The following is a 24357-nucleotide window of genomic DNA, read 5'->3' as shown; positions in this document are numbered from 1 at the left end:
AGATGTCCTTATTCACCGCGCCAAAGATGCCACTATCTACAACAAATTTGACTGTAAATTAGGATTTTGGCAGATCAAGCTAACTGAGGAATCCAAACCTCTAACCGCTTTCTCCACACCCTTTAACCGCCATTACCAATGGAAGATTATGCCTTTCGGCCTCTGTACGGCACCACAGATTTTTCAACAATGGATTGATTCCATTTTTGGCAATCTCCCCTTTTGTGTTGCTTACATTGACGACATTCTAGTCTTCTCCAAATCCCCCGAAGAACACACTAAGCATCTTCGCATCATTGGAGATCTATTCCTATAACATGGAATAATCCTTTCCCCCTCAAAAATCGACTTAGAGAAACCTCAAATCGAATTTTTGGGCCTAATCTTAACCGATCACGGACTCCAACTCCAAGATCATATTCTTATTAAAATTAGGGATTTTCCAACCGTTCTTATTGATAAGAAACATCTTCAACAGTTTCTTGGCATCCTTAATTATGGTCGAAATTACATTAAAGACCTTTCTACCAAAGAAAAACGTCTTTAACTAAATTACAAAAAGATGTAGTTTTTACCTGGACTAAAGCTAACACACAGGCAGTCCAACTAATTAAAGACAAGATACAAAAATCTTGTCCCACAGTGTATTTCCCCCTTGCTGGTGATGTCTTAATTCTTGAAACAGATGCTAGCAATGAACATTGGGGCTGTGTCTTAAAAGCACGACCTCTTAAGAATCCCTCGGATGAGCAAATTTGCGGATACAACTCCGGCAAATTCACCCCTGCTCAAATTAATTATATGATTTATGAAAAGGAAATCTTAGCAATCGTTAATGCTATCCAACGATTTCGGATTTACCTCCTCTCTGAGAAATTTCTTATTCGCACTGATAATCAGGCCGTTAGAGATTTTCTCAAAACTAAACAACGAGAAACTAATTCTCGCAGAATTAATTGGTACAACACCATTAATCAATATTCTTATGAAATTGTACATATTAAAGGCACTGACAATTTTCTTGCTGATTATCTTAGCAGAGATGAATCCACGCCGTCCTCCCGATAAAGGAAAAGGTAAAGTGCCTGCGACACCACATTGCATTCGCAAAAAAGCCACCCCAGGCTTACTCCCTACCCCTCGTGGTGGAATTCTCATACGAGAACCCCAGACAGCAGCAACATCTCCTACCCAAAGGCATGCTTCTGGCTACACACGAATTCCTGCCACCACAGCAGAATTCACCCCTTCTCCCTATCAACCTTTTAGTCCCTATTTCTACCCCGGAAATAGTTAACAACAGGACAGTCAGGATCCTTATTATTTATAGAACATGACCCCAGCCAACTATTCCCAGATGGTATAACAACTACTAGCGGCTATTGCTCCATCTTCTTTTAGTCAGTCAGTGACAAACACTACTGATTTCTTTAAACATGATGGTGTACCTACCAAATGGTATCATCACATTAATACTTTATGGAAGACTCAGTTAGCCGGACAGAAAAAACCATTCCGGACTGCTCTTACCACCTTCTCTAAAACCCTTGGTTTCTTTTATCAGAAACAACTCAACCTACAGATTGTTGTACTCGACTCAATTAAACAAATTGATTGGGACGATGTTACCTCCCCTGAAAAAGTACAAAGCTTTCTTCAGATTTCGGACTGTATTGAAGATCATCTTAAAGATCCTCTCTTCTTTAAAATTAAAAGAATTTGTTTATATTTGAAGGCTCAAGAAGTCCTTCCTAAAGAAATCTTCCCAATGATACAACGTCATTGTAATGAAGAACAATACCAGCGCTACAAAGGCTTCATACTAGGATACCCCAAAAATATAATGAGAACACATCATCAACAGCACCGTCTGATCTTTTACCCCGGACAAGAACCCTGGAGTATTGCTGCTGTTGAATGGGGACTCGTTGGTCAACCAGTCTTCTCTAGTGACTGTACCTCTGTCCTCGACCAATTGCCCATGATGATCAGAACAATGGTCGTTCATACTACTACCAATTGGAGATTCTCAGGTGGACTCGAATTCACCATTACCAGTACTTTGGGATGGCGACATAGAGAACGCTTCTTCCAGCCATATCAGATTTGGCACCTCCAACCAGCAGCCTGTTACACAGTTCAGGAACCTGCTCTCATCACCGATGAAGACGAAGCAGCTACCATTGCCAGCCACTTCATCCATGCTGATCGGCTCTACAAACAGTTCCTCATTGCTCTACACAAAGAAGCATTGACACTTATCTTCCCCAACGGATGCTCCAAGTACCGTTATCTTGTCTTCAATGGCTGACGAATCTTTGTCACCCAATTTCTCATGGATTACGAGATCCCGGATGAAATTGCCGCCGCCTCCTTTGAGTTAGTCCAAAATCTGCAGACACTCTCTTTGTTAGATGTCCCGGCTACTCTCCTTGCCGAAGTCGAAGAAGCCCTGGAAGAAATGGCTGCCCATGAAATTGCAGAACAAGCAGCCGCCGAGAACTATTCTCCAGCCTGCTGTGTCGATTCCGACATCAACCTTGAGTCTGATTGACTGTGGACCCCCCAAACGACGTCTACTTACGTCACCATGAACAGTGACAACCGCCCTACGTCACTGCTTACGTCATCTACTATTCGGATTTTAAAACAAAATTTGGAATCCGACCTCTATTTAAGAGAAGCTCTTCTCTTCTCTAAAGACAGACTCTCTCCCCCTTCGACCCTCTTCCGCTCCCTCTCTCATCTTCTACTCTTTCTAGCTCCATTCTCCCTCAACCCCCATCTCTTTTTATTTTGGTATCAGAGCAATGTAAGAAATGTACTCCTGTTCAAAACTTGAATGTGTATCTGATCATACTCAGGGTTAAGACCAGTGAGGAAAGTATAAACTTGTTCCATTTCACGTTCCTTTGCAATGGGGCTGGTCATGGTAACATGATGATATGAATCCAATTGTTGCCATAACGTCGTAAGGTCAGAGTAATAGGCAGACACAGAGAGGTCCTTTTGTCTAGTTTCTTGAGCCTGACGATGAATTTCATAGATATGGGCATAGTTGCTGGCTTGACCATAAGCGTGTTTCATAGCATCTCATAACTCGGTTGAATTAAGGAGGACAACGTTGGAACTAGTAGAAGACTCCATTGAATTCAACAAGAACAACATGATCAGGGCATCATTAGCTAACCAGTTGTCCATAGCTGGAGATTCAATGGGCATAGGTGTATCACCAGTAATATACCCCAAAAAATGATTACCATGAATGGTAAGGAGGCATGCATAAGACCATGCTAGGTAGTTGGATCCATTCAACTTAGTGGGTCCGGGTTGGAGAGAGTGATGATAGTGTGGGGCAGTAGGGCGACTTAAGTCGCCGCTGTCAATACCAACGTTGTGCTAGAACCCTCCATTAAAAGGACGAAGCAAATGTACTGAAGTTGAGAAGAAAGTTGTTACTCACAACATAGAAAGGCTAATGAAATAGAGGCAACAGGCACAAAAAGTACCAAGCACACAACAGGGGTGTGTGCAAGTGAAGGTTGGAGAAGCACAAGAAGGCCAGGTGGAGCCCAGGCAAGGCGGTAAAAGCACAGGCAAGTCATCTAGAGGGCCTGCAGAGGTGATAAGAGCCACAACGGGGCCAGGCAGAGGCGGTAGGGGTCACAAGGTGACCGGCGCAATGCTGGAGAGGTCAAGCAAGGTTGTCGGAGAGTTAAAGAGGCTAGGTAGAGTGTTGGAGTTAAGGATGTCAATGACAAGCCCGCACCGGGGGGCGATCGGTTAAAAATGGGACCGACATGATCGATTTATAATTGTGTCGGGCTTGGGGCCGACCAATTATTAATCGGTCGTTCCCAATCCATAGTGAGAGACCGACCGACTGACCGAAAATGTAATTGTATATAATTTTTTAGTAAATTTGTGTAATGATGAACCTCCGTTTTCACTTTTTTCTCGATTTAAAATAAAACTGCGTAATGATTAAATCATTAATATAAGATATTAAGAACAGTTGTCATACAATATGTAAAATACATAATGGTTATAACATCTCTCTCTCTCTCTCTCTCTCTCTCTCTCTCTCTCTCTTCGTGTTCCAACTTCTCATTGTAAATCTACGATGCCCCGATGCCGAGGTGAGACCTAAAAAATCTCCAGTGTAACTCTGAGTGCGAGACCTGTAACGTGAAAATAATCGCCAAGGCCCAAGCACCCTCAAACCGTCTATCACCATTGATTTGAGATTTGGGATTTCCCCCCTATTCCTTCCTATGAAAGTTGCAGGCATTCCATCTCTGTGAAATTCAAAGTTGCAGCATGCTCCTCCCATCCCTTACTCAGCATCTTTAAGTTGATTAGGGCTTTGATTCAGTAGTGATCGAGGGTTAGCGATAGTGATGGAATGAGTTATGCTATTTCGTAACTTTTTCTATCTCTCTTTCTCTCACTCCCTATCAATGGCTTGTCTACTAGCTTCTCTCTCGCATGTCTGTGGCTGGTTCTGCCTGCCGTGACCCTCTCACCCTAACAGAGCCGGGGGGGCTCTTCCTATTTGTTTCAAGCGAAAGGAGACAATCCCCGGCGACTCCGCTGCTCTTCTTCTTGGCCTTGTTGGGACAGAGCCCGATTAAGCCCGGAAACCAACCGATTGTGTACCGGTCGGCCATGATGAGAAGATTTGGAGACCAATGCTTTAATCAATTGGTCACGGGTTGGGGTTTCAAATTGGTAGGATTGATTAAGGCCCGACCTAAACCAGCCGAGACCTACCGATTGACACCCCTAGTTGGAGTGACAAGGCAATTGTGGTAGGAGGCCCTGGGGTCGAGCGACAAGGGCAGGAAGTCCTGGAAGGTTGGCAATATGGGCAAGAGGCTCTAGCAGAGCCTGGAGAGGCCAGGCGACTGGGGCGGGAGGCCTTGAGAGGTCGGCAGTAGAGGCAGGAGGCCCTGTCCGACGGTAGTAGGGGCGGAAGACCCATTGGTTTGACTCGACAGGGGCTGGAGGCTCTGGTCGATCACTAATAGGCTAGGGCAGGTCCCTAGTAGGTGTATACAGAGGGTGAGGGCGCTAGAAGGCGCAACGATAGTGGTGAGTGGCCATTAGAGCCAAATGGTGGTGGTGTATGTAGGTGGCAGTGGTGGTTAGTGGTTGTTGTGACTGTCATATGTGGTACGACATGCGTTGGTGCATGTTCAGTCAACCATGTCTGACACGTTGAGGGCGGAGCCTCGAGATTGGTGGTGGTGCTCTATTGGTGGTGGCGGTGAAGAAAGAAAACCAAAAAATATTTAGGGTTTCTCTCTTTGATACCGAGTTGAGAAAAGAAAAGAAAGAGAATGATTTGGCTGGTCAAGATGACAGAGGCCACCACTTCATTTATAATCTAGGATTATTACAAATATGGAAGATCTACTGAGCACTACTCAACATAATTAGCATGTGCAACATGTGCATAATGAATCTAGACACTCTAGTGTACCTAGTTACATTACACACTTCAACAAGGGAACTAAAGAGAACCGAACCGGGTCAATCCCAAATCCTTCAACAGGATCTGTGCTGTCTACAAGGTTCAGTGATGCATTTTACTGTCATATTGAAGAGATTTCTTGCAATGTTTCTTTTGAAAAATAAGGATTCTTATACATTAATTTTGTGTCATCCTAATTCCTGTTTACTTTCAGTGATGAAGACTCACAAAATAACAAAAGTAGCAGTGGAAGAAGTATAGGATTTAAGCCAAATGTTGAAGAGTTGGAGATGCTGCTAGAAGCTTACTTCGCACAGATAGGGGGAACCTTGAACAAGCTGTCAGCTGTAAGTTGTGCTTCCATTATATCCTCTGCCTGTCCATATGCCTTTTGCCTTCCTCTTTGGGGAAATCTTTTAAAAAGTGATATAATAAGCACTCCTCTCATTGAATGATGGATGATTGTTTTTATTTGAGACTAGTTGACTACCTTGGGCATGATACTATAATGGATTCTAGTCTGTATATCTGCTATTTATTATTTTCTATGTTGTTTTGTCCATTGTGGAGCACAAACTCCAAAGAAATTAGCTGGAAAAATATATTAAGCACATTGCGGGTATATTTTAGACATATAAGGCCAGTAGTGATGCGAAACAATAAATGAACCAAGAAAAATCAGGATTTTCATAAAATTACAGTTTATGTTGGTAGAATTATGAACAAGGAGGCAAGCCAAATGTGAAAATAATATAATACTTTTTTCTATAAAAAATATTGTCGAAAGCTGATGAGGAGGCTGGGACTCTAGGAAGTGCTAGAATTCCTCAGAGTGTGGGAGTCTGGAGTAATATTGTGAAGAATACAGATCATTTCCTGTCACATACTTTACATAAGGTTGGAGATTGATATATGGTGAGGTTTTTGGAGGTTTTTATGGGTGGCAAGGTGATGCAGCAGCAAATCAACAGCAAACCAGGACCATCAGTTGGGTCATGTTGAACCATAAATTGGACCCAAACTGGACCACTCTTAATGTACAGATTCAATGAATCTGGCCAGTTTCAGATCTCAGTCAGGAAACCTTAATGGAGTCTAAATTGTGGGGCAGTTTTAGCAGCTTATTATCTTATTGCAATAGTTGGGCTGGAGTAGGACTCTACGAGTCCAAATTGTTTATTTATTTATTTTTTTTCCAGAGTTTAGTAGCAGTAGACTACTTCCTAACAAGCTATTGGCTGGAGGAGTCTTAGGCCTAGTATGAGTCATTTTAAAAAAAAATATATTTATTTAAACATATGTATGGGCTATGCGCTAACCACGAATTCGAGAAATAAAGAAGAAGCTTTGCTTTGGTTTGGTCTGTGGATTCAAGATTAATTATTATTTGGGATTCAGTAGAAGATCTTGGTGGATTCCACCCCTGCAAATCAGGTGGATTCTTGATCATATCCTCTCTTCTCTTTTCTTCATTCAATTTCAAGGTTAGATCTCTCTCGCTACCCTGCACATGAGATTTTCTCATCTCTTTTAAATTTTATCTTGCTATATTGATTGCTATTCTGTTAGCTAGATTCCTGCATTGCTCGTCTTCAGTTTTCTATTCTATTTACTAGTTCTCAGTTCTAGTTTAGTTTCTGTTTTCAAACCCTAAAACAAATCGATTTTCAAGAGTCCTTCTGGGCTACTTTTTCTAAATTTCTATTTTCTAATTCAGTTTTCTGGTTTTGATTTCTGATTACTATTTGAGGTTCAGACTACTGTTAATCCCGATATCAGTTCATTATTTGTTTACTGTTTGAACCCTTAAAGATTCCTGCCATCAAATTCTGTCTTAGCCTGAGTTGCAGTTTCCTAATTCAAGTTGGATTCTTCCATAACTTGAAATCCATCCATCAGACTTGTCATCTTTTGTGGTTCTGTTCTACTAATTGATTTGACCGTTTGATCAGAATTTTTTGCACATCTAATTTTTTTTTTTGGTTGGTTGTCTATTTTCTCTCAAATCTAGTTTTATTCCTTACCTGCAATCCTGTCGCAGACTCGCAAGCTGATTTCCTTGTGGATCTCACTAATTCAAGGTTAGTTCTGCATTATTTGGTATCAGAGCTATGGAAGGACTACAAAGGGTTACTAATTTCCTTCTTATTGTTCAAGGAAAAGCCAAAATTCCCCTTTAGATTGAAGGATGATTGTGCGGGGCTGATTCGGCGTCACTACAAAACTTGTGGAATGAGTTTTTTTTTTCTTTCAAGCCGGAGAGAACTGATGCAGCAGCAAACCAGGGGCCATTGGTTGGGCCATGATTTGACAAAAAATTGGACCAAAACTGGACCACTCTAAGTGTATAGATTCAATGAATTTGGTCAGTTTTAGATCTCAGTCAGGAAATCTTAGGAGACTGAATCGGGGGCAGTTTAAGCAACTTATTTTGTTATTATTTTATGGGAGAGAATTGACCACACCACTGGCTTTCCTGGAGCTAGCGGCTGTGCCCAATAGAGAGGGTGGGATGGGGAGGGCAGGGGATTGTTTCCAAGGGGTGGGAGAGAGACAGACTCAGGCTGGGCACAGCGCCGGCATGCCCAGCCTTTACCCTTGTTTTATTGTTATATTTGAGCTGGATTAGGACTTTATGAATCCAGCCTTGTTTAAGTTGTTTCTTTCTTATTTTATTTAGAGTTTTAGTAGCAATAAGCTATTTCCATAGCAACAAGCTATTTCCCTTGTAGCTAGCCCAGCTGTTGCCTACGCCCGCAGGCGTCATAGGAGCACTCCTTCTAGGATTTCGGTGCCCCCCCATCCCATCAGTCTCCATGTTTTCTGGCTTTCTTTGGAACGTCCGTGGCCTTAATTCTTTGGCCAAGCACCTCGAGATTCGTTCATTCATCAAATCCTCCAACTCTTCCTTCTGTGCTCTTCTTGAGACCCGTGTCCTCTAGGACAACGCGTCCCGCATCGCTACCTCCGTTGCTCCTTCTTGGTCCTTTCTGGCCAATTATGATCACTCTCCTTCTGGCAGGATCTGGATTCTCTGGGATCCCTCCAGATTCAATATCTCCCTTTCCCACTCCTCTTCCCAATTTGTCCATCTCCGTCTCTCCTTTCACAACTCTCCCTCCCCTTTCTATATCTCTGTGGTCTACGCTTGTAATCAGGCCATTGACCGTCTTCCCCTTTGGGCCGATCTCTCCCTCCTCAAGGCCGGTATGGACTCCCTCCCCTGGGGAATCGGCGGAGACTTTAATGTGGTCCATTCCCAGCTTGAGAAATTAGGCGGCAGGCCCATTGATCTCTCGGCGGTGGACCCTTTCAATGATTGTTTTGAGGATCTTGATTTGGACGACCTTCGTTGGTCCGGCTCCCCTCTTACTTGGCACAACTGACGTGTCGGTCTGGACCGTATCGCCTGAAACTTGACTGTTTCCTTGTCAATGAAGGTTGGCTCTCCTCCTTTCCCCTCTCCCACGCCTCTTTTCTTCTCCAGGGTCTCTCTGACCATTGCCCCTGTCTCATCCACATCCAACCTTACTCCTCCTTTGGTCCCAAGCCTTTCAAATTCTTTGACATGTGGACTTCTCACCCCCTCTTTCACGACACTATCGTGAAAGCCTGGCGCATCCCGGTCTCGGCCCCATCGCAGCCCCTGATTGCCCTTGCTAGAAAGCTTCGCAATGCCAAAGCGGCCCTCCGCCGTTGGAATCTCTCCACCTTCGGTAATATCCCTTCAAGGCTTTCTTCTTGTCGGTCGGATCTTTCAATGTTCCAATTTCAGCTTCAGTCCGATCCTCTCAACCCAGGCTTTGCCGCTGATGAAAAGCGTCTCTCCGAAGAGCTTTCTTCCCTCTCCCTGCTCGAGGAGAGCTTCCTGCGTCAGAAATCCCACTCCAAGTGGCTTGAACTTGGAGATTCGAATTCTGCCTATTTCCATCGCTCTCTTAAAACCAGGCAGAACTCTAATTCCATCACCCAGCTTACCGCCGTTGATGGTTCCTCCCTCACTTCCCCCTTGCTATTAAAGAGGCCACCTCCTCCTTCTCGTCTCTGTTCAACCCCTCCCTCCCCTCCTACCCCTATCCCGCTGGGGCTCATTGATAAATTCATCCCCTCTACCCTCTCCGATTCCCTCATTGCCATTCCCTCCGATGAGGAAATTTCTTTGGCTATCCTCTCCCACAAGGCCAACATAGCCCCTGGCCCATATGGCTTTAGCATGGGGTTCTTTTTAAGCCACTGGGACTCCATCAAAGGTGAGGTGTTCAAAGCTATCCGTAGTTTCTTCTTCAAGCCGGGTCAGCTTCCTCAGATCAACCAGACCTTCATTTGCCTCATCCCCAAAAAAGATGGGGCTTCTTCCCTGTCCGATTTTCGGCCCATCTCCCTTTGCAACCTCATCTACAAGTTCATTGCTAAGATTCTCGCCAACCGTATCAAGCTTGTCATCCCCTCCCTTGTTAGTCCCAATCAATCGGCCTTCATTTCTGGCCGAAGTATTGCGGACAATATTATTCTCTGCTCTGAGATTGTTCGTGGTTTTGACCGCAAATCTCACTCCCCCGCGGCCCTTCTTAAAATTGATCTCCACAAAGCCTTTGATTCGATCTGTTGGGACTTCATTTGTGATGTTCTCTCCCTCATGGGTTTTCCCCTTGTCTTTGTTCGTTGGATCCATGCCTGCATCTCTTCCCCCTCCTTCTCTGTGCTAGTCAATGGCACCCCTGCAGGCTTCTTCCGCTCCAAGGTTGGCATTTGCCAAGGCTGCCCTCTCTCTCCTTTCCTCTTCTCCCTCGCCTTAGAAGTCTTGTCCAGAAGCCTCCAAGCTAAGACGGACCTCCACCTCATTTCTCCCCTCCCTAAATGCAAACACATCAATCTCTCCCATCTGGCCTTTGCAGACGACCTGATGATCTTCTCCAAGGCCTCCCACTCCTCTATCTCTGCCATCATGGACTCTCTTCATCTCTTTGAGTCTCTCTCCGGGCTTCGTGTCAACCTTCTCAAGTCCAAAATTTTCCTCTCTGTTATCCCGGATTCTTCCAAAGAGGCTCTTCGTCAGCTCACTAGCTTCACTATTGGCTCCCTTCCTATCACCTACCTAGGCCTTCCCCTGATCACTGCCAGGCTCTCCAGCCACCATTGCACTCCTATGCTCGACAACATTTGCAAGCGCCTCCAGCTCTGGAAAGGCAAGCTCCTCTCCTATGCTGGAAGACTTGAATGCATTCACTTGGTCCTCCAAGCCTCTTACATCTACTGGACCGGTATTTTCAACATCACTAATTCCACCATCAGGGCCATTGAACACATACTATGTGCCTTCCTTTGGAAAGGAAAAGATACCACCAGATTTCTCTACCTGACCAGCTGGAAGTCCATTTGTCTCCCCAAATCGGAGGGTGGTCTAGGCCTCCACCCCATCCGTGACTCTAACAAGGCAGGCATTCTCAAGCTTCTATGGAAAATCACTTCCCACCACGACTCTATCTGGGTCACCTGGGTCCAATCCTACCTCTTCAAGTCTGACTCCATCTGGAAGGTTAAAACCCCGACTAACTCCTCTTGGATCTAGCGGAAGATCCTCTCCCTCCGCCCCCTTGCTCTCCAGGGCATCTCTTGCTCCATTACGGATAGCACCTCCACTTCCCTCTGGCTTGACCCTTGGCACCCTCTTGGGATCCTCTACAACCTGCTTGGTCCCAGAGCAATCTATTCCTCTGGCCTCCTTAAGGATGTAAATGTCTTCTCCCTCATTTCTGACGGCCGCTGGTCTCCCCCTCCTAATCTTAATCCTTCCATCATCACTCAGATCTGGGCAACTCTCCCCCCCATGCAGCCCAACACTCCCCATCATGCGGACCAGGTTAACTGGCTACCCTCACCCAAAGGTATCTTCACCTCTTCTTCTGCTTGGAACCTCTCTAGGGACCCTAGCCCTCCTGTTCCTTGGCACAACCTAGTCTGGTTCAAGGGCCACATTCCCCGCCACAGCCTCACTGTTTGGAGAACCCTCAGACATTGCCTGCCTACTCAAGCTTTCCTCATCCACTGTACCATCCCAGCTTCCCCCGCCTGTAACCTTTGCTGGATTGGTCGAGAAGACACCTCTCACCTCTTCTTTGAATGCCCCTTCACCTCTACCATCTGGAACAAGGCCTTGTCTTCCATTTGGCCGCGGACTAGAAGAATTAGGAGCTTTGATCGTGAATGGCTTTGGTTGCTCAAGAATTTCCCAGGGAACTCTATTTGTGACATTATTGGGAACTTGTTTTTAGCGTTGCAGTTCACCATATCTGGTTGGAGAGAAATATTAGGAGATGGACTTCCAAATCTAGATCTTTTGATACGATTTGGAAAGCCATCTCCTCCGATGTTTCTTCCAAGCTTAGCTGTATCCGGCAGCGTCATTGCAAGGACAATTTCAGAAACAGACATATTTTGATTCTTTGGGGCCTTGATATTGCCCTTCTGCAGCCTCCCTCCTCTGCTTAGGCTGGCTGGCCGCCTCCCCCCCCCCCCCCCTCTCTTTCTGCTTCTGCTTCTTTTCTTCCCTTTTCTTGTACATTGGTTCCCCTTTCCTTTCCCCCTCTCGGGGTTCGGTAATATATTCATTTACCAAAAAAAAAAAAAAGCTATTTCCATAGCAAGCTGTTGGTTAGAGGAGTTTTAGGCCTAGTTTTAGTATGTTTTTTGAAGTGTTATTTAAACATTTGTAAGGGCTATGACCTACTCATGAATTTGAGAAATGAAGAAGAAGCTTTGCTTTGTGGATTCAAGCTTGCATCTGTGGGATTCAGGTGTGTTGACTCTGGTGGATTCCAGCACTGCAGATCTAGTGGATTCTTGATCATACTCTTGTAGAAAAATGAGAACCTAAAATGATGCATAAAAGAATGGAAATCGCAAACAAATAGTCACACAATGCACACAAGGATTTACATGGTTCGGCAAGATTGCCTACGTCCATGGTGAGATGAGATCTGCTTCTCTATCAATGATAGGGTTACAGCCACTCGTCCTCACACCTCTCTCAGATTGCTTACAGAGAAAGAACCCTAAAAAATTTACCGAGATATAGGGAAACCCTATACAAGTAATTTATTGAAATACCCATATAGCCCAAAAAAAATTTTCTCCTCTTGGACCTGCTAATTCATTGAGGCCCGCCAGTAACTTAGATTAATGTGCAAGGTGGCCCGATTCCTCCAAGCCTCTTAACGGCCCTTCGAAATCAGCCCACTTATGCAAGCGGCGGAATACAAGACATCAAACCGCCAACAATCTCCACCTCGGCTTGAATTCTATCGAGCCTCCTGTAAAGATAACATGTAGATGCCTTCATCCCAAAACCTTCATAGAAGTATGAATCCGCACTCATCTGGTGGGTGTAAAATGCCAAAATGGTATTTTTTTCTCTGAGTTTCGGCGAAATATTGTATTTTTTCTATGAGTTTTGTTTGTCCATTTGTGGGTGTAAAATGCCAAAATGACCGAGATTTCTGAAACGATATGGTTGAAATTTCTGAATTGAAAATTTCAAAATATTTTATTTTTTTTCAATTTGATGCATTTCGTTTCGACTCGACCGAAATACTCGAAATATTCAAAATTTCGACCGAAACAAAACGAGTTTTTGAACTATGCATAATTGCATATGATATTGGGATTCTTATTTTGTCTCTAATGTTGTCTTTTGGCTCTGCAAAGTTGAGGGAGTATGTCGATGATACTGAGGATTATATCAACATTATGCTGGATGACAAACAGAACCAGTTGTTGCAGATGGGAGTTCTGTTGAGCACGGCAACTTTGTTATTGAATGCAAGCATAGTAGTTGTTGCTATATTTGGAATGAATATCCAGATTTCTCTCTTTGAAGGTGGGCCTGCTGAATTTTGGGAGACCACATTAGGTACTATTGCTGGTTCTTTGGTTTTATATTTGATAGCATTCTACCTGGGTAAGAAGAAAGGGCTGCTGGAGTGATGAAACCTCCCCCTTCAGTAAGTCTCAATTGTTCAAATTATTGATATACTATACAAAGTTTTTTGGATCTAACAGTGATTGTCCAATAATAATGTAATAATTCCAACTTAAATTATTCTATTTTGTTTTAGGTGGCAGTGTTGCCCTATGTCTAATTGTCTGTCTCCTGAATACTGGAAGTTTGGAATTGGTATATATAATGTTCGATGTAAAATGGTTTATCTGTCATTCGTCTATTGAAACTAGTAAGCTTACTGTTGTAGATAAGAAGCTTAAGGGAGAGTGACTCTTATTGGAACTAGTAAGTAAACAGTTTCTTTTTCCTTTTTCTTGCCTTTTAAACAGACAAGGGCTGTTAGATATCAAGAGACAACTTTTAATGCCTAGCATCTCCTTGTTTGTTGGCCCTGCTTCTACTCCTACATGGACCAATGACATTAACTAGGACAAATTACCGAGATGTACGATTGTTTGGCTAGAAGATACAACATTAGGCTCCGTTTGGTTGCAAGGGAAATTGAAGGGAAGGAAAATGAAAATTTCTTATCAGATTTAATATTAATATTTTTTTAAATATGATTTTTATTTTACTTTTTAGAATGGTTTGAAGTTAATGAGATGACCATGTGGGACAATGATAACAAAAGTTTGAAAATTTCACTTTCTTTCCTTTCCCTTGCAACCAAACAGATCCTAGGGATGTTGGAGGGCCAGGTCTAGATCTGGAATTGATCATATCTTTTAACCAAGACAAGCTCAAGCCTAAGCGTGGCTTGGCCCAACTAATTTTGGATTAAATTGAGCCCAAATCAGCCCAACTTTCAAGCCTAATCTTTTTTATGTTTTGGTAAAAAAACCCCTAGGTTCCACCGAGATTTGAACTCGGGTTACTGGATTCAGAGTCCAATGTCCTCACCACTAGACCATGGAACCACTTTTCTTCTAACCCTAATCTCGATTGCCAAAATACGAGGTTTGTAAGACGAATATAATCCTCAAAAGTGGATGATTAAAGGTGCTAGTCTGGTGGGTTGTGACTTGTGATAGGTGTATGAAAACATAGACTTCATGGGGGGTTCCAAATGATCAGCCTAGGTTTACCCCTGGTTAGGGTTGCCGACCCTGCCTCAACTCCTCTAGACTCAGCTCAACGGCATCCCTGGCTTAGCCTAAACATCTCAAACTGAACCATATTAATATTAGAGAACCAGTATCACTTTATCTGCAGTGAAGGAGAATTCCTTCAACTTGGGTCATTACGGTAGTGGGATAGGCAACATTATAAAGTGAGGGAGGTGTTGGGGAGAGAATAATAATAACCCTAGATGGCTGGGTGAACCCTTCTTCATAGGGAAGGAAAAAAAAGACTTTCTCCAGTATTAGATTGATCATCATTCATCTAACCTCTTTTTATTTAGGATCGAGCTTCCCTTTAGCCACGGGGGATCCCATTCACAACGGCGCGTGAGAGGGCAGGAATAGATATTGTGAGGGTATTTTAGAAAAATACTAAAATCTTGGAAGGGTTTGTGGACCCTAGGATAGTGGTTTTCCATTCAGGGGTGGTGGAGGGAAACTTAATCCTTTTATTTTTATTTATTTTAAGGCTTAAAAGCATAATGTTATTCATTGGATGACGAAGGGGCATGAACGCCATAATAAGGACAATCAACAACACACCATGAATCCAAGGGTAGGAAATATGGATTTCATATTTTTAGAATCTATCGACAAGACTTTTCTACCAACGAATGTGCCATTGAATTCTTTTGCTTAGAGTGCATTAAATTTATCATAAAATATTGGGTAAAAGAATGCTAATTGGTCATGTGATTCCTGCGCCTAGATATAAGATTGCACGAAAATACCGCTCAACCTCCAAGGAACTAAAAAAAAATCTCATTTAGGTAAATGCTAGGGCACACGCTGTTATTGCCAATCCGATTGTTCAATTTTTGAAACCTTGTTTTTGACCCTACTGATAAAAGAATAAGAGAATATATAGAAATATCAAGAGGATAGATAATGGGGACAAAACAAAATGACAACGGTTTTGGTGACCATTCATATCATAAGACGTATCTAGTGCATGAGGCTTCTAGTCATTATACGATTTGGAGAGGATCATAATGTACATAGTCTTATCCTAACTCATGATGTATTAAAATATTATAATATTTTAATAATTAACATGAGACAACGAGAGTGAGAGCAAGGAGTCAAAACGACAAGAATTCCAAAAAAAATAAAATAAAAATTAATGCCTTTCATAATTTATACTACCATATATAAAATATTTTAAAATTGAAAAAACAATGCCACGATGACTGATGGTGAAGTAGTGGGGTAGGAACAAGTAATGATTAAAAAAAAGTGGGGTGGGGAGGGTGGTAAAGTTTCTTGTGGTGGGTGTGGCACTTGTGCATGTAGTGCCAATGAGAGTACACGTTGAAGTATCAAGTAGGGTGGTCATTTTGTATTTTAGGGGGTAGGATGGTCATTTCTTCCCCAGTGGATTTGACACAAGCACTATGCTCTTTGTGGGGGAGCGTGACCCTTATGCGCATGAGGGGCCAATGGGAATGCCCACAATGGCATTAACAAGGCGATCATTACACCCCATGTGTTTGACACAGAGACACTCCCCCACAAAGAACATTTCTCTAAAACTACAATTCTACTTGAAATAATTCAATTTGAGTAGATTGATTTTTAAGAAAACAAAGTCTGAGTAAAAAAAACCTAGTTTTCCAACCGTTATTGCATCAAGTATTTTAAATTGGAAGAATAAAAAAGATTATATATATTTTATAGATTATTTTATATTTTTTGAGGTGGTACTGGTACTCCCAACTTAAATTCATTTACTTTTTAAGCAAATTCCATATGTTTTTTGGAATCTTGGAGAGAAACTCCAATAAATACAATAGGTTACGTTTCTTTATTTTTATTTTATTTTCCCGGATCCGTCAAATTTATCATAATTTCCCAATTTCCAGTCTATTTTTTTATTTTTATTTTACTTAATTTTTCGTATTTTTGACTCCATGATCAACTCACCCGAATCGGCGGTCCACCCGCATTGGCTAGCCACTTGTGCACAAAGCCACAAAGCAGAGTTGACCACTTGACTGTGCCGCTGTGCGACTGCGCGAGAGAGAGAGAGAGAGAGAGAGAGAGAGTAGAGCCTTGTCGAGTTCTATCGATGGAAATCAATACAAATATGTGAAGTTAACTGTGCGACTGCGAGGTTTGGGCTGGGGGAGAAAAGAAAGAGAGAATAGAGCCTTCTCGAGTTATAATTATGGAATTCAATACAAATATGTGAAGTTTGCAGCTGGGGAAGATTGTTTTCTATTCTTGTCTTCTTCTCATTAACTCTTACAAAGTCTTCAAATCCTTCCGATGACGATGAGGCAGAAGAAGATTCAGATAAAGAAATCCCTCTCTGCTCACATCCTACAAACCCTAAACCTGCATCTGAACGATGTCGCTGAAACGCCCCACGACTGCTGCTACCCCACCACCGCCGAGGCGAAAAGGCGCCGGAATCAGAGCTTGGCTCGTTGTGTCGAATTGCGGAAAATCTCATGTGGAAGAGGTCGGGAAACACTCGATCATGAGGCGAACTGGGCTTCCAGCTCGTGATATGAGGATTCTTGATCCTGGGCTATCGTATCCATCGACGATTCTTGGGAGAGAGAGGGCTATTGTTGTCAATTTGGAGCATATCAAGGCGATCATCACTGCTTCTGAGGTTTTAGTGCTGAACTCCAAGGATCCCTGGGTTGCTCCCTTCGTTCGCGATCTTGAATCTCGACTCTGCAATTTCAGTGAGAAGGCAAGTGAGGGAAGGGACGGTGATACTGCAAAAGAGGCTAATGGGGGTTTGGGACCCAAATCTCCTGAGCCTGATCAGGATTCTCCTTTGCTCCGTCAGTTCTCTCAGAGCCCTGAAATAGGGATGGTTGAAACGAACGAGAGTGGTAGTCCCATGGCTTCAGGGGACAATCAATTGACGGGAGGTCCCAAGGCGTTACCTTTCGAATTCCGAGTTCTTGAAATTTGCCTTGAATCTGCTTGCAGGAGCCTCGAAGCAGAGGTGCGTACTTCACCTTGCATAACTTCTCTTTGATTAGTTATTTGTTTTGTTCATTTTGATTGCACAAGTTAATTGTTACTATGCTGATTGAATGAAATGAAGGTCAGAAACTGAAATATATGCTCTTCATATCTAGGCACTCTGATGTTTCCTTAATGGTTGACCCGAAAGGGAGAAATTTTTTTTTTTTTCCTCCTAGGGGTCTAAAAAAATGAGACCAGACCGATCAAACTGATCCGACTGAACCGAACTGAAACAGACGGGTCAAACTCCTTATCAGTTAGGTATTGGTTTTGGTTTTCAGAAACAGTTAAAAACGGAAACCAACTGGACCAACCTGAAAAGGCGAAAAACTAAGTAAAACCGATAAAATTCAATATTTTTGCTACATTTTTTTTTAAAATATATGAAAAACCAAGACCAGACCAGACCGATAAGGAACCACTAAAAGAAACTAATAATGGACCAAACCAACCGGACTGATAGACTGTAAGGAACCAATAAGTCCATAACGGACCGGTAGCTATTAGTTTTGATTTGGCTTTTGTAGACTGAACACCTTCTCCATGGTCTGACCCGGTATATGCAAAACCGACTGAAGCCGGACCGACTGTTTGACACCCTTATAAATATCTCCTGTTACCCCATTTTCAAATCATTCTAGTAACTCTCAATTGGCTCTAGTTTAATCTAATATTCTCATTTCCAGATCAATGTTACAACTCATAACTCAATCCAACTCAGCCTTATCCCAACTAAATGGGGTCGGCTACTTGGATCCTTTTCCCCAATTAGCTCTATTCAAAGCCTTACTTTTTACTTGTCCTAAGCTGTGTACGTTTTTCCTCACTGTTTCTCCTAGAATCATTTTAGGCCTACCCTTGCCACTTTATCTTCTTCAATCTGAATCAAATCACTCCTCCATATTAGAGCATTCAATGGCCTCCGTTGCACATGTCCATGCCATCTCAAACGACTTTCTCACAACTTATGTAATTGTATCAGAGCTACTCCTAAATTAGCTTTAATTTGTTCATTCCTTATTTTATCTTTTCTAGTTTTATTACTCATCCATCTCAACATCATCATTTCAGCTACGCTAAGTTTGTTTATGTGTTTTTTCTTTACTACCAACTTTCAGCTCCATACATCATTGTTGGTCGTGTAACTGTTTAATAAAAATTTCCTTGTAGTTCAAAAGGAATACGTCGATCACAACACTTTGGACGCATGCCTCTACTTCATCCATCCTATTCTAATTCTTTGTGCAACATCATCCTCTATTTCTTCTTCTTTATTTATGATTAGACCTAGGTACCAAAAAATTTCACTTTGCGGTTGCTCCCTATCATCAATTTTCTCCACCTTACTTTCAATCAGTATTGTTAGTAAAGTTACACTCAACATACTTGGTTTTTGTTCTACTTATATTAAAACCTTTTGATTCCAAAGTTGATTTCCTTAATTCCAATTTTGCATTTATTTCTGCTTTTGTTTCATCCACCAAAACAATATCATAAGCAAAAAACATACACCAAGGGATCTGATTTTGAATTTCTCTAGTCAGCTCGTTTATGATTAGTGTAAGCAATATGGGCTTAAAGCTGATTGTTAATGTAATCCAATTTTAATTGTAATAACATGTTCTAGGCTTAATGGGTTAGCTTTTGAACTCTTCTATTTTATTTATTTTTTGTTGAAATACTTCTTTCATAATAATCCTCTTGTTTGTTTGTTTATTTGTATTAGACCTCCACACTGGAGAAAGAGGCATATCCAGCTTTAGATGAATTGACCTCTAAAACCAGCACTTATAATCTGCAACGCGTTCGGCACATAAAGAGTCGGCTAGTTGCAGTATATGGGCGTGTTCAGAAGGTGAGAATGATATCCTCTTGTGGTTGACAATGAATGTACCATGCGGGATGAATAACGTGTGATGACTGAAGTACCTTGCATTTTAGATTAAATGTATATACATAAAAATTGAGTAATTGCCACTTCACGGCCCAACCAGAAAAGCTTATCTGGTTGGTCAATGTAAATCTGCCATGTGGAAAGGTTATGTTGTGTTTCCAACCATTGGATAGAAAAAGAAATGTCCTGTATCGGCCACACGTCAAATTCGACTTGATTTCAATCAAATACCCTCCCATGTATGTCCATGCATCCATGTGTTTTCAGCTGTCCATATCTTGGCATGCACCCTCCTATAGTCCTCTCGTAGACTTGGACTTTCAAAGCTTTATTTTGCCAGTTGATGAACTCCAATTCGTCTGAAACTTGACAAGTGGGTATGGTACCTTTGGGTCTACCTATCCACAAAATTTGGGCCCCATACAACCTGCCATATGGCAGATTTTGGGTTGGCCAATAAACTTATCTAGTAATATTAAGAAGGCATTACTTGTGCACTTAGCTACATATACGGGGAGGTGATTGTTGTAAGAAATTGTTTGTGAGATCACCAATCTCAAAAACTAATCTGGCCATGTGCTACACATTTAATAATCCATTTGGACCATTGATTTGCTAAACTTAAACCACATCTTCTTCTTTGACAAAATCGCTAGAGAGTTTTGCTGCAAATAGTCATTCAACCTTAACATGTTAAACTGTAAAGCTTGAAACCTTGATCTGTAACCTTAAATCATGAACCTGAAACCTTAAAACTATGAAACCCCAGGAGTTTGAATTACTGAATACCACCTGAAACATTAAGAGTGAAATGCAACGTCGAAGATTTAACAAGCTAGAGAAGTTGCCAGTGAAAATTGAAGAGGAAAAAATGCTGTTTTCCCGACAGATTCCTGCTGTGGGAAAGAGAACTGTTGCCGGAGTGGCAAACGGTCGCCGGCCACCTTGGTTGCAACAATCAAACATTCCCCTGCTGCTACTCATGGTTGCGGTGGCAGTTACAGAGAAAAGGGGAGAACAATTGAAGTAGAAGAAGAGAAAGGTAGGGGGAAGGAGAGTGAAGATATTTGATTTCCTAATTTGCCACTCTTATTCTTTTCTCTTGCTTTATTCTTGAGGGGCAAATATGTCTTCATACATATTGTTTTCAGAAAATCCTATCTTCTTGCGTGACCGGATAAGAAACTCTTTTGTATCTCTTCTGGTGTGGTATTGGTTTGAAGTACTCATTTTACTGTATATTGATCCCCATTAGCCAAGCAGGGATCCCACATTGTTGGTGAGAACTTGTGCTTTCTTCGAGTTCTTAGGACCAACTGCCACCTGGTATGCCATACCAGAGATATTGAATAAGTCATGCTGAGTTGAGGCCTCGGTAGTGAATTTTTTACTCCCTTCAATATTCAGGTAGTGACTGAATGAAGGGAGTCACTACAACCGTGTACATACTTTTCTAAAAGTGTTGAGTTTCTAATGATGCATACATTATGCCTAATTACATATATACATGCACATGTACAGTGCCATTAGTATCTATCTATCTATCTATCTATATCTATATATATATAATTTTTTTTTCTGATTAAGTTTGTCATCGTTGTTGGTAAAGTTACATTTTCCATCTGAGTTTGACTATTTAATTTAGACTGGTGGTGCTCTTCCCATTTTTCTTACAAGGACCTATGCATGGAACTAATATTTAGCTTCAAAACATTTCCTATATTTTGTGGCATACTGGTTTATCTAGCTCTCTTATACTATTCTGTCATGTTTTTCAGGTGAGAGATGAGCTTGAAAATTTATTGGATGATGATATGGACATGGCAGAGATGTATTTGACTGATAAACTCTCCCTTCTACAATTTGAAGAAAGTGGCTTAAAAGATGAATTAGACAAAGATTACAATGACTTTGAATTGGATGATGAATGGTTAGTTCTATCATTTTGATAATGTATACATTAATTTTATTTGATCAAGCTGTTCAAGTTGTTTGCATTTCTTCCCATTATTATAGCATACAGTTCTTATTTAATTTTCTGATCCAAAGAGTCTCATGAATTAGCTCAATTGGCTCTCGAAAATAAATGTAGTCATGTTTGGTCTGATGTTGTAACTCTAGGTTTTAGTGAAATACATTGGATCTTTCGTTGTCTTGTCTGGAGTCCTTGTCCATTGTTTCTACTACTGCTTTTACTATTTTTTAAAAAATGCAAGATTTATACTTTGATTACCCTGTCCTGGTCCCGCCTATACGGGGTCCTGGGAGAGGTTAGGAGTTGGTCCTAACGTTTGGCATTTTTTGCGCAAAGTGGCTGCCCTTAAGACTCAAACCTGGGCATTTGCCCTGGAAATCCGAAACTTTTACCATTGCTCTGAGGAATGGCCCTGGCAGGAGGAAAAAATGTCATATTCTGAAGATTCTCTGTTTTTTCTACTTTTTGTCTTTTCTGTTTTGAGAATAAGAAAGTCCTATATTAGTAATAACTCCTAGGAGGGAATGCCCTTCATTGCTAATTAGTGAAGATAGGATTTGGTTCCAAGTCTAGGCTATGAACCCCAGACAGGGCAAACCGACTAGAGGCATTTCTTTTGGGTAAAACCTCTCGTTTCTTTTTATATGCATTATGGGTTTCATATGAAGTTTCTTTAAATTCACTTATAGATTGATGTAATCTCATAGTTGCTTTTTGGAGCCTTGATGTTTCCTTTCAGTCTCCTAGCCCGCCCCCCAGGGCTTGTTGGGCTGGAGTCTTTGTATAGCTCTCCCCTCCCCTTTCCCCCTGTGTATTCTCCCCCCCCCCCCTTTCTTTCCCTCATTTGGTAATATATTTTATTCACCAAAAAAAAAAAAAATCTCGTTGTTGATTCTTTTTACTTTCAGTGATGAAGAGTCAGGGAGCGACAAAAGCAGCAGTGGAAAAGTTACTGGGTTTAAGCCAAATATTCAGGAGTTGGAGATGCTGTTAGAAGCTTACTTTGTACAGATAGGAGGAACCTTGAACAAATTGTCAACTGTATGTTGTGCTTTCATTTTATCCTTTGATTCCTTTCCTGTCTATACATTATTTGGCTGTTGCTGTGAAATATCTTCTTATTATGATACTTTTTAACTCTCTTCTGATAGTTTTTGTTGATCTTAAAATGCACAAATGATATATTTGTTATGGATGATTAGTGGTAGGGGAAGAGAGCTCTGATATTTAAAAGCTCATGAGGTATAAGTCCCATTCAAGCTGAGTATGCCTGCTCCAAGTTAATTCCCCTCAACTGTAAAGCTCTTCTAGATGTTGCAAGCCAGCACAGAAATGAGTAACAAACAATATGTAGTTCGTCAATGGGCCTTGAGGCCTTAATAGCAGTGTCACCTAGACTTTGTTTTCTTCATCTTTTTTAAGGAATGTAAGTGTAAAATGAATAGAGAAATTGGCACAAAAATTTGTTGCAAGCCATTGGAAATATAATTTAATAAAACAAAATAGTTGTAGTACTCAGGCATGTCCTTGCCAATTATTTCCCAATTCTCAAGTTGCCTGCTATTGGCACTAGAAGATGTTTATGTCCTCACTTCTGTGAAGTATTAATTGTCATATTAGTTTAGGACTCACCTTGTACTGCTGCTTATGAATAAGGACTTATGTTTATCCAAAAAAAAAAAAAAAGGACTTATGCTGGACTTAGAGGTAACAAGTGTTGCTCTCAGTAGTGTTTAATGGTAAAACAGAAATCGTGTAGCTGAGCCCATTTTGTTGACATATGGCATGGTTGAGTTGAGTTGTATTCTTTTTCTGGTTCAACCTTGATGTGCAGCCGATCGCAATTTTAAACTTCGTCAAATGTTTTTATTCTGCTAACAACATGATTTCTTGGTTTTAGAATTAAGTGATAACTTACTGGGCATAACACTAAACAGTAATCACATTCCCATATCAGATGAATTCACAGCTACACTGATTCTTTGGATAGTGATATGAGAAGATTTCTATTTATTTTTTGTTGGAAAATCTAGAATCCAGACAGATTCTCATTACTCGCAGTAATTATTCTGTTTTGCAGTTTAAAAGTCTGTAAATTTTTATTCTGTTTCTTATATTGAAACTCCTCATTAGAAAATTTTGCGTCTCATTTCGTATTACAGAATGCATAATTGTAGTTCTAACGTTGTCTTCTGTTTCTTGAAAGTTGAGGGAGTATGTGGATGACACTGAAGATTATATCAATATCATGCTGGATGACAAACAGAATCAGCTGCTGCAGATGGGAGTCATGTTGAGCACTGCAACTTTGCTATTAACTGCAGGTGTTGTCATTGTCGGTGTATTTGGCATGAACATCAGAATTCCTCTCTTTAATACTGGAATGCCACAGTTTGTGCAGACCAACATTGGTGTCGTTGGAGGTATTGTGATTTTGTATTTGTCAGCATTCTACTGGGGTAAACAAAAGGGTCTGCTTGATTAATGAAATTCTCCAGAGTGGTAAAAACCTCATTCCTAGAATGGTCTATAAGAAAGAATGTAGCCATCGTGTGTGTATATGCCTGGATTTTATGGTTTGACAGTAGTTGTGCAACTTTTATAAATTTGAATGAAGCCAAGGAGAGACGAATTCCAAACTATCTGAAGAAATGAATTCTACTGTAATAGATATGTGGTGGATCCGAGACTCCACAAATATCAGAAATCAAATCCATCTAGAACTTAGAAAGCTTTGTAGATGAAGAAATTATAATGATGGATGTAAATTATGAGTAAGAAAAATTATTAGTGAAAGATTAAAGCCCAAAGGCTATTCTATAATGCTTTTAGAGTACTTACAACATGATGTGTAAATTAGATGAAGGTAGCATGGCTAATCATTGTGTTCTTCCTCAGTTATAG

The 24357-nt window shown here is 41.3% G+C and overlaps 2 protein-coding genes and 1 non-coding gene across 5 annotated transcripts in view; 2 read left to right on the top strand and 1 right to left on the bottom strand.

Moving 5' to 3' along the window:
• LOC122669986 (magnesium transporter MRS2-F-like) overlaps positions 1 to 13614 on the top strand; it is a 41785-nt gene extending 28171 nt beyond the window's left edge. For all 3 annotated transcript variants that reach the window (XM_043866911.1, XM_043866912.1, XM_043866910.1), the window contains 2 exons: positions 5691 to 5823; positions 13181 to 13614. In XM_043866911.1, the coding sequence (XP_043722846.1) occupies positions 5691 to 5823; positions 13181 to 13459 (412 nt within the window). In that variant the 3' untranslated portion in view covers positions 13460 to 13614. The remainder of the gene's footprint in view (positions 1 to 5690; positions 5824 to 13180) is intronic.
• Positions 13615 to 14320: 706 nt separating this feature from the next.
• Positions 14321 to 14392, bottom strand: TRNAQ-CUG. Its single transcript has one exon. It is a non-coding gene; the product is annotated as a tRNA-Gln (tRNA).
• A 2309-nt stretch (positions 14393 to 16701) lies between these two features.
• On the top strand, positions 16702 to 24055 carry LOC122669985 (magnesium transporter MRS2-F-like). The gene is made up of 5 exons (XM_043866908.1): positions 16702 to 17561; positions 19311 to 19439; positions 21257 to 21408; positions 22362 to 22494; positions 23660 to 24055. The coding sequence occupies exons 1-5, from the start codon at positions 16947 to 16949 to the stop codon at positions 23936 to 23938; spliced, it is 1308 nt and encodes a 435-aa protein (XP_043722843.1). The 5' UTR covers positions 16702 to 16946; the 3' UTR covers positions 23939 to 24055.
• The last annotated feature ends 302 nt before the right edge of the window (positions 24056 to 24357 follow it).

Source organism: Telopea speciosissima, chromosome 7, assembly GCF_018873765.1.
Source record: "Telopea speciosissima isolate NSW1024214 ecotype Mountain lineage chromosome 7, Tspe_v1, whole genome shotgun sequence".
Taxonomy (NCBI): domain Eukaryota; kingdom Viridiplantae; phylum Streptophyta; class Magnoliopsida; order Proteales; family Proteaceae; genus Telopea; species Telopea speciosissima.
The sequence above is the reverse complement of the archived record's forward strand: the minus strand, read 5'-3'. Positions and strand labels throughout refer to the sequence as shown.

Excerpts from the sequence above, each read along its gene's own strand:
- LOC122669985 (XM_043866908.1), top strand. The coding sequence starts at position 16,947 with ATGTCGCTGAAACGCCCCACGACTGCTGCTACCCCACCACCGCCGAGG. Across the intron at positions 17,562-19,310 it reads GCAGGAGCCTCGAAGCAGAG|ACCTCCACACTGGAGAAAGA; the intron begins GTGCGTACTTCA and ends TATTTGTATTAG. Across the intron at positions 21,409-22,361 it reads TTTGAATTGGATGATGAATG|TGATGAAGAGTCAGGGAGCG; the intron begins GTTAGTTCTATC and ends TTTTACTTTCAG.